This window comes from Hipposideros armiger, unplaced genomic scaffold (genome assembly GCF_001890085.2).
Source record: "Hipposideros armiger isolate ML-2016 unplaced genomic scaffold, ASM189008v1 scaffold_178, whole genome shotgun sequence".
NCBI lineage: Eukaryota > Metazoa > Chordata > Mammalia > Chiroptera > Hipposideridae > Hipposideros > Hipposideros armiger.
In genome coordinates, this window is record NW_017731528.1 from 1662170 (window position 1) to 1672560 (window position 10391).

Consider the following 10391-nt stretch of genomic DNA (forward strand, 5'->3'; position numbering starts at 1 on the left):
TAGAAAAAAAAAAAAGAAGAAAAGAAAATAAGGAAAAAGAAAAAAAGAGGAATAGTAGGAAATAAATGAACCATCCAAAACTGGGGATATGGTTAAAACCCTCTCGGTATAGAATACTGTGCAGTCATTAAAATCACATCTTCAATGTTAAATAAAAAGGCAAAAAAGAAAACTTGATATTTCAGTTTTGCCTAAAAATAAATATATGCGTAGAAAACCCCAATGAAATGACCACTGTTTCATTTAGGTTTATTAATAGGTAATGTGATTCAAGGTGATTTTAATTTTCTTTTTATCCTTCGAAATTCCAAATTTTCTTAAATAAGGTGCAATTTTATAATTGGATTAAAACATAGATTGTCTCAAAAAAAAAAGACTATAAATCCAGCCTCATCTTTATCTCTGAGTTACCTATGCCACACCAATTAGATTTAAATTAACTCTTGTTATTCTTCTAAAAAGTATCTAGGCCTTAGTGGGTCCATGAAGTAGTCCCTCCAAAAAAAATAAAATAAACCACCTCTGATGTGGTACTTGATTGCCTTTTGCTGTCTACAACTTAATAAAATGACCTGGTATGCCCATCTCATTTCTGGGATTCCTTAGTCATTTGTTCATTTTTACAAATATTTGAGTGTCAGATTTTTGCAAGAGCAGGTATGCACAGTATGAAAGTTTTTCCAGACAGGGTTTCTGCTGTGAAGAGACTTCCATTTCGAATTTAACTCCTTTCAAACCGAATCCAATCCCAGGTGAACCCCCTGGCAGCTTTTTGCTGTATTTACAGCCTCCTCAGTCTGGTTCTGGCAGAACCAAGAGCCATCATGACCAGGAGCACTCTGACAGCCTAGCAGGAAAAAGGGTAGGGACAGATCTGTCCTAGTTGAAGTTTGGAGGGAATTCCAGCCTTGTTGAGGCTGGAATGAAGCCAGGGTGACGTTGCCTGGGGGGTTTCCAGTTCACTGGAACTACTGAGATGAGATTAGTCCAGGGATAACTGTGATAATTGTGGCTGAAAATAGAGATAAAAAACCATGAGGACAGGGGCAGCAGAGTGGCTCATTGGTTTAGAGTTGGCTTGGGAGCACGAGCCGCCCATTTCAGATCCCACATGAGGGCCAGTGACACTGCGCCCTCTACAGCTAAGATGGTGAACAACAGCTCGACCTGGAGCTGTGCTGCCGTGAGTCGCGTAGGCTGCAGTGGGCTACCGTGAGTGGCCGGCAGCCAGCGTGAGCAGCCAGAAGCTGGTGTGAGCGGCCGTCCAAGGGCCGACAACCGATCTGCCTCACCTGGGAAGAGCACAATGATCACAATACCAACATGGGCCAGTGAAGCGACATCCTCCACAACTAGACTGAAGAACAAAAGGACAGAAACTTGTCTGTTCCCCTTCCCCGATTCCCCAACACTGTTCACTTCCCCAATTACCCAATTAAAAAAAAAAACAAAAACCACGAGGACAGCAGCATTTTAAAAATTGAAATACACACGTACAACACACGCTGCACATTATAATCAATTTACACAGTTACAATGCTGCACCCCTGGCTTCTTTCATGCTTCTAAATGTGATCCCTGAGAAGAAGGTAGAGAACCATGGCTCTAAGTCTCCCTTTTCCTGTTCAGATACTAATAGGGAAGAGCCACTGAATGGAAAATGGTTAACCAGATGTAATTTTCAGGCTCAGTCCAGTCAGTCTGTGCTGTTGATGGAAAGGCTGTGAACACTAGTGTCCCTAGGATGCTGCTGATGAAAGCTGTATCCTCACTTAGAAATCCTGACTTAGAAATGTGGTCCCATCAGAGACCCTGCGGTGTACAGGGCGGGATGCTGGTGAGGGAAGAGTTCAGAAGGAAAATCATCTATTTTCAGACCTTCCATAGGAAAGTAAAATGACTAAAGGAAACAGAAAAATTGAAATCACATCTCATCTGTGTGTGTGTGTGTGACCTACACTTTACACTGTAGAAAACCTTAAATTAATTAGAACACCACAATGAGACCTGGTTTTATAAAACACCTTTTACTTAAAAACGATGCCTCTCTGGGGCTGTCAACATGGATGCATGTGTCACACATGAACCAACCTAAACCAAGGCAAGAAACATGATGGATGTAAAATGAGTGATTTGTGATTGTTTGACAAGAAATAAACATTGCTGCTTTAAACCATAACAGTTCTCTACTGAGGTTGCATCCTGGGAAATGAAAACCCTTTTGGGTCAGGGGACTATCTGGAGCAGGACACGCAAGATGGGCTTTGACCTCTGTTTTGGAGGAGTTGGTGGTCGGGGAGGAAAAGAGTGTGAGAGGGAGGGAGTCCTCCTAGGAAGGGGAGGACAAAAACGATGGTTGAGGGGGTACAGCCAGGGAGCTGAAGACCTTTAAGAAGGACATCTCAGAGTCAAAACTGAGGTCCATGTTGCTGTGGTGTCACTTTCATCTCTTGCAAACTGTCAGCTGAACCAACCTTTTTTGAGCAAAGTAACTGAAAATATAAGTTCTCTGGGAAGTCACAGAAATCTTTGGGAGGTTGTTGGACTTTTAACTGGGTGGGATCGAGGTCTGAGCAATCCTATCCAAGGCTTACAGAGCAGGGAGACCCCAGCAGGTGTCTAGATTACCCAAGACTATTTCACATGAGTGAGCTTTATATACATATAAACACGTCACTCTTCCCTACACTATTATCTTGAAATTCACATCTTTTAAAATAAGGAGATGGCTATAGAGATGAAAATTATATATACACAGTCACATCTCTGCTTTAAAGTACAAAACATCCTGGAATGTCTTTCACATGGTCATCCGCCTTCACCCATGTGCATTCTGATGACACCTAATACAGTGACGTCCAGGTGAGCGGCCCACAAGATGGAGCGGAACGTCCCCAGTGTACAGGTGGGAGGCGTGGGGAGTGAGGTGGTCTTAATAATACATGTTCTTATCCCACCAGCCTGCGGAGGTAGAAAAAGTAAATTAGAAATGGGCAGCTTGTCGAAGTGGCTAAGCAGGGTCTCAAAGATCACCCTACACTTACTTCCAGGGTAGAGTCTGATGAAGAGTTTCCGTATCTCATCATACACCCAGATGAAAATGGCGTGTGGCACTGCCACAAACCAGTACTGAGGCCTGAAAGCAGAGGAGAAGGTGAGCCCAAGTGCATCCAAGGGAGGGCCCAGACCCCGCCAAGGGGTTGAGCCCCCCGGCCCCTTTCATTTCCCTGCCTCTCTGGAAAGAACAACAGGTACACTGGGTGACACAACATAAAGCTGGAAAGCTCCGTATTTAACATAGACTGATCACAAGAAGCAACATCTGATTTGAGGTGACCTGTTGGATGAGGGTAGAGGTGGGATGGTGAGGTGTGGAAAACCCATTTCCTCTTCTGGGAAAACTAGCAGGTCGAAGCCTCCAACTAACAGAGAACCAACTCGGTTTTGTCTCTTCTGAAAGACCTAATGTTTATTTAGGCTGTGACAGCTCCAAGTAAGGCTGGCCCTTTCCTCCCCACTTTTGAAGGAACTCACCGGAGCATGGTGAAATTCAGGGCTGTGACACTTCCGAGGCCATAGGAGAGGATGAGGGCGATGATAATTTGCGAGGCAATCCCCACCCAGATGACTTTATTTCTGCAAGAAACATGAAAGCATAAAGATCCTGGTTCCCATGGCCCAGGACCACACACCCAGCGCCCAGTGGAGTCGGTGCCTCGAGTGGTACAGGCGGGGCCCTCATCACTGGGGCAGTGGAGGCCCAGATAGACCCATGAGGTTGGATGTGGGCAGTACCTAAAGAGACCCTGCTGGAAGATGGAATTCCTCCGGGTTTTCCTGATGATCAGATCTGCTATTTGCTGGACCATGATACCCACAAAGAAAGCCGTGTAGCCCATCCATTCTAGGTATTTCCTCTGGTAACGTGTCTGTCAGTGGACAGAGAGGAGACAATGAGACCCTACAGGGGATAACTGCAGGGAGATTTCCATGCAGTTCTGAGAAGCTCTACTCTTTCCCCACCTCCCTGAGATTTACAGATTCACCACCTTTTGTTTAGAAAGAAACATTGTCTTTCTTCTTTACCAGGTGAGTAGGAAAAGATGCTAATTAATTGATTTCGCTCAACTGTGGGCATTGTTGGGCTGGTTACTCCTCCCTAAAAAGGTGACCTTTAGGCCAAACCAATGTCACCCAGGGGCCCACTAGCACTGTTGACTGAGATAACTTTTCACCTTCTCTGTGTCATTAAGGCCATCTAGGGAAACAAATTCGCATCAGTCCGGGCAGGGCAGTGACAGGAGGGCGTTAAAGGCGGAGCCCCTCCTTACCCATTCTTGTCCGTAGCTGTCTTCCAGGTCGTTCACAGAGTCCTGCTCCCATTCCACCCGGAGGTTTATGAGAGTGCTGGGTCTGAAGCCCTGCTGTGCATACACAGTGAAGTACACAAGGAAAGCTCCCAGGGACTGCATGAGGCCTAGGAGAATAGGAGGTCAGCACAGCTCTGTCCTCATTGTCCTGTTCCTTCTCCTGCCCAACCCCCCCACCCCACAAGGGAAAACCCAGTTTCTGACTGACAAGCGGGAGGCACCCTCATCTTACCGATGTGCAGGTAAGAGTAGAGGGCAAGTGGCTTGTTCACCAGCCGGTCCCGCTTCTTGTGACGAGGCTTCCTGTTCATGATGTCACTTTCAGCTTTCTCATAAGCCAAGGCAATGGAGGGAACCTGGCGGGGAGGGGCCATGAAGCCCACCCTTGAAACACTGTGCTGCACCCACAGGATGACAGCAGGTGCAGTCAGGGGTCTTGGGTGGGGGTGGGGCCGTGGATGGTGGTGGTATGGTATGGATCAGGTCTATCAAGGGTGCAGGCAAGCAGGCTGTGTTGCCTACATAGAATTTAAGAACAATTGGCTTAAAAAATCAACCTGCTTTTCATCATCACATGCTGGCCGTTCTACACAATGACCTGAGTTATAAGTCACTTTACATCTGGGGCGGATTTCTCCTAAAAACCCCTCTGCCTTTGGGCATGCTGCTGGATCAGTGGTTCTCTCTCAGGTCCTCCAACCTGGAGGGCCTGTTAAGATAGATCGTGACCCCTTCCCCCTCCAGACTTTCTGATTCACCTGGGGCCAGAAATTCTGCATTTCTAACAAATTCCCAGGTGATGCCTGGACCACACTGGAAGAACCATGCAGTGGAGAAAAATGAGCAAATTTAAAGGGCCTGGAAATGATCTGACTGTAAACTTTGGGGATCTCACTTCTCCTGTAAGGTAAAGCCACCTCCAGTCTTCCTGTAGCACAGACATGACCTGGATGTTGTGTGAGGCAAGAGAGGGGCAAGGCGGCAGTTTGCCGTGCTCCTAACTGAGTTCAGGCTGCTCCCTGTTTCCTTTCCCCCTTTTGCCTGTGTAAGCCAGGGCAGTGTGAAAACTGTCGCAAAGCTTTCTGACATGGGTGCAAGGAGCAGAGGGGAGGGTTTGGGTGACGTCATTTGTAGGTCAATGTGAGGCTTTATAACTGCAGCTTCTTACTATGTTGATGCAGGGGACTTCCAGATCACAGATCTTTTTATAAGTAAAAGGGGTGGCTGTGGGTTACCACTTTAGCCACTGAGCCCCCAGCAGCACTAAGGGACTATCTTGGTGACCTCTGCATTCTCTCAAAAGAGAAGGGAGACATGTGAGCTGAACCTGATCAATGGTGTATTTTGGGGGAAGGGTGAAGAACTAATGTTTTGAACTACTTTTCATTTCCTCACCTTTGACAGATCTCTCTAATTCTTTGCTTTAAAGTGTGGTTGGTGGACCAGTGGACTTGGCATCATGTAAGAGCTCATTAGAAATGCAGAACGTCAGGCCCCATCATGTTGAAGTTTAGAAGCATTGATTTAGTCCAACTCCTTGCCCTTGAAGGAAATGACTCTGATGTTTCTATCACCTGGGGCACTTGTCGGACCCTGTTCCCTTTAGTGCTACTTACGATGTCTGTGCCCAAGTCGATGAACAGGATTGTGATGGTGCCAATGGGCAGGGGTACCCCAACGATGATGTAGATCAGGAAGGGGCACAGCTCAGCAATGTTCTTGGTCAGAGTGTATGCGATGGTCTTCTTGAGGTTGTCAAAGATCAGGCGACCTAGGCAAAGATGTTTCTCCTTATAGGACTGGCTTTTGGTCCCCCAGGTGACCCCAGTTCTCAGGAAGACCATTTGGGGGAAGACCACACACCTTCCTCTACCCCTGTGACTATGGATGCAAAGTTGTCATCCAGCAAGACCATGTCGGCTGCATTTTTGGCAGCATCTGACCCCGCTATCCCCATGGCAATCCCAATATCCGCCTTTTTTAGAGCTGGAGAGTCATTCACTCCGTCCCCTGTCACAGCGACGACTGCATCCTGTGGGGACACAGTGAGAAAAAGGGAGTGAGCAGGACTACTAGGTCACAGGTTGGGCAAGAACACCGTCTCCCTTTCGTCTTGAGGATGTGAGGATGACTGGATAGAGTAGGGTCCATTTTGGGTTTGGGGGAAAAGATAAAGAACAATGAACTCAAAACAAGATGTATTCGAATAACTAAAACCAGTGTGTGTGGCTGGCGCCAGGGATACCATTGGCCTTTCATATCCACAGGTTTCCCATCCACAGATTCAATGAACTGCATATCAAAAATATTCAGAAAAAAACCCCAAACAAACCCAGAAAGTTCCAAAAAGTGAAATTTGAATTTGCCACGTGCTGAGCACAATGCTGACTCCATGCAAATGAAGTGATGTGTGGGCACACCTTGCTGTATCCTCTATGCAAATGTAGGTTATATGCAAATACTACTCCATTTTATATAAGAGACTTGAACATTGCGGATTTTGGTATTGGGGTGGGGAGAGGCTGGGGTCCTGGAATGAATCCACATCAGATAGTGATGGATAACTGCATATTTTATATCTCATGTCTTTATATTTTTGTGTTTTTTTCTTACATTTCACTGTCAGAAAACCCTTTGGGAGTATGGAGCTGCATGGGGATGGGGGTCACAGGAGGGCAAAGGGTCAGCCCCCAAGAAGTGGAGATGTCAGATAACAAGGAAGGATGGGCAAGGAGCTGTCCCGAGAGGTTGAAAAAGCACCACAGTCTTGATCTGGGAGCCAAATCTCCGCCCTGCGTTTCCCCGTGGGACAGTGAAGAACTGGGAGGTTCCCTGGGCGCTGCTGCCCACTCACCTGTCTCTGACAGCCCTCTACAATGAGCAGCTTCTGCTGGGGGGACGTCCGGGCAAAGACAATTTCTGGGTAGCTGGTTAAGACCTCATCCAGCTGTTCCACGTTCATGTCCTTTAGCTCCATGCCCGTTACCACCACGGCTTTAGCGTCCCTAGAAGAGCCAGAAGGAATCGTTTGAGGCCAAAGGTCAGGTCTTGGGCTGGAACACTATTCTGGGAAAGAAGTGGGCTGAAGCCTGTTTGACTTCACTGGGAACCCAATGTCCCAGACACCCAATACTCTAGTGGGATGACGGGTTATGAGTACTACTGGGGACACTGTCCATTTCAAGACAGTAAACTGAGGCTAAAAAAGGCCATTTCCTGTTATCACACAACAAACAACAGGAGTAAGCCAAAGGGCTTTTTCCTGACAGGAATGGGTGAGAAGTGGTACTTCTTGGGCAATGTTTTACTTACCAAGTAAAAGGGGGGTTAGAACAAAGCCCTAAAAATCCACCTGTTTATGTTTTGGGTCTTAAAATTCAGCTTATGCCAAAACATGGATAACAGTTCCTGGTTATTGTTTACTTTAGATTTATAGAGTGTCTACTATGCAATAAGCTATGTAGGGAGAAAAGTTTCTTGAGATTTTTCCATGAGGAACACTACTGTCTGCTATGAAATAAGGTTCTAGAAACTATTGATTATTCAGATCTGCTAAAACTCTTCAGAGGTGGTCCACGGTGCTTACAGTAGACCCCCAAATCCCTAACTTGGTTTGCAAAGCCAGGAGCAGCCCATGCTGTTGGGCCTCCCCCACCTCCAGCCTATTGGACTGCTCAGTCTGAACCCGCTCACCTTCCACGGCCCTAACGCCTTCACAGGTCTTGCTGCCTTGCCTTCCCTTGGCTAACACTCCACATTTCAACCTTCAAATCTCAGCCTAAACACTCCCAAGTGCAAAACACCATGGGCCTTTTCTTTATATTTTTTAAGTTTTGAGCTTTTTTCGGTCTGTTTTCTCCTGCTGGTGCTAAATATTGGAATTCTAGCACTTGACCCAAACCACAGGTCTTCCTAAGTTCTGGTAAAAAAAAATATATAAAAGTAAGATAAGGAAAGGGTGGTTCTGTTCTTCCTACAGCTACAAAAATGTTATCATATGATCATGAAGCCAAGTTAAAAAAGTGGATAACTGAAAACATTCACAGAAGTATCCACCTGCTCTCCTGTACAGTGTAGTAACTTGTGTGAAAATTGGTAACTTGTTGCCCTGGGGATAATCTATTACCTGACAGCTCTGTATTCTTAAAAGGCATAAATGCTCGGGTAAACTAGAAGAAGTTCACTGGTCTTTCCCTGATTCCCCATTATGCATGAAAGTATAATAAAGCCACAATGACATTTATTTTCACACTGACACCCCAGGGTCTTTGATCATTTAAATTATCAGCAGTCCAGCTAACTCTCCTCCTACTGCCAGTTCCTCTGTTTCCTGTGTGTTTCCTTCATTAGACTCATCACATCACAATCAGTTTTGATTTTTCTGCCCCTCTATCTAGATGGAAAGCTCCTCAAAGTGGCCGGACGAGTGGCTTAGTTGGTTAGGAGCTCATTCAAGAGTGTGAACTCTGACTGAGTGGATAAGAAAGCAAGACCTTTGCATATGCTGTATACAAGAGACTCACCTCAGATCAAAAGACACAAACAGGCTGAAAGTAAAGGGGTGGAGTAAAATATTTCATGCAAATGGAACTGAGAAAAAAGCTGGAGTAGCGATACTTATATCAGATAAAATGGACTTTAAACTGAAGAACATAATAAAGGACAAAGAAGGGCACTTCATAATAATAAAGGGATCAATCAAACAAGGGGACATAACCCTAGTAAACATCTATGCACCTAACATAGGAGCCCCTAAATATATCAAACAGATTTTGACAGACATAAAGGCAGAGATCAACAGTAACACTATTATAGGAGGAGACTTCAATGCCCTGCTCTCACCAATGGACAGATTCTCCAGACAGAAAATCAACATGGAAACAGTGGCCTTAAATGACACTTTAGACCAGCTGGATTTAATTGATATTTTCAGAGCATTTCATCCCAAAACTATGGAATATACATTCTTCTCAAGTGCACATGGGACATTTTCCAAAATAGACCACATGTTAGGCCACAAAACCAGTCTCAATAAATGTAAGAAGATTGAAATCATATCAAGCGTCTTCTCCGACCACAATGCTATGAAACTAGAAATCAATTATAGGAAGAAATCCGAAAATCTCACAAATGCATGGAGGATGAATAACATGCTACTAAATAGCGAGTGGGTAAAAAATGAAATCAAGGAGGAAATCAAAAGCTACCTTGAGACAAACAAAAATGAAAACACCACAACCCAAAATCTCTGGGACGCAGTGAAAGCAGTCCTACCTAAAAAAGCAAGGAAAATTTCAAATCAAGAGGTTATCCTTACACCTCAAGGAACTGGAAAAAGAACAGCTAAATAGGCCCAAAGGCAGCACAGCGAAGGAGATAATAAAGACCAGAGCGGAAATAAATGAAATAGAGACCAGAAAAACAATACAAAAGATCAACAAAACCAAGAGCTGGTTTTTTGAGAAGTTAAACAAAATTGACAAAACACTAGCTAGACTCATAAAAAAAGAAAAAAAGAGAGAGGGCTCAAATCAGTAAAATCAAAAATGAAAAAGGCAAAGTAACAACAGACTCCACAGAAATACAAAAATACCTTAGGAAATTACTATGAGCAATTATATGCCAACAAATTTGACAATCTGGAAGAAATGGATAATTTCCTAGAAGCACACAACCTTCCAAAGCTAACTCAAGAAGAAACAGAAAATCTGAATAGACTGATTACCACCAAGGAAATTGAATCAGTAATCAATAAGCTCCCAACAAACAAAAGCTCTGGATCAGATGGCTTCACAAGTGAATTTTACCAAACATTCAAAAAAGAATTATCCCTATTCTTCTCAAACTATTTCAAAAAATACAGAAGGAGGGAAGGCTCCCAAACTCTTTCTATGAAGCCACCATCACCCTGATTCCAAAACCAGACAAAGACAGTACAAAAAAGGAAAACTACAGGCCGATATCTCTGATGAACATAGATGCAAAAATCCTCAACAAAATATTAGCAAACAGAATTCAGCA

At 44.6% G+C, this 10391-nt stretch overlaps 1 protein-coding gene across 1 annotated transcript in view; it reads right to left on the minus strand.

Annotated features, from left to right (window-relative positions):
- Window positions 1-2008: 2008 nt before the first annotated feature.
- The window catches only part of ATP12A (ATPase H+/K+ transporting non-gastric alpha2 subunit), a 31938-nt gene continuing 23555 nt past the window's right edge, over window positions 2009-10391 (minus strand). The window contains exons 15-23 of the mRNA XM_019652303.1: window positions 7225-7375; window positions 6234-6402; window positions 5987-6141; window positions 4603-4726; window positions 4332-4477; window positions 3796-3929; window positions 3535-3636; window positions 3045-3136; window positions 2009-2961 (exon numbers count right to left, since the gene is read on the minus strand). Of these exons, the coding sequence (XP_019507848.1) occupies window positions 2933-2961; window positions 3045-3136; window positions 3535-3636; window positions 3796-3929; window positions 4332-4477; window positions 4603-4726; window positions 5987-6141; window positions 6234-6402; window positions 7225-7375 (1102 nt within the window). The 3' untranslated portion in view covers window positions 2009-2932. The remainder of the gene's footprint in view (window positions 2962-3044; window positions 3137-3534; window positions 3637-3795; window positions 3930-4331; window positions 4478-4602; window positions 4727-5986; window positions 6142-6233; window positions 6403-7224; window positions 7376-10391) is intronic.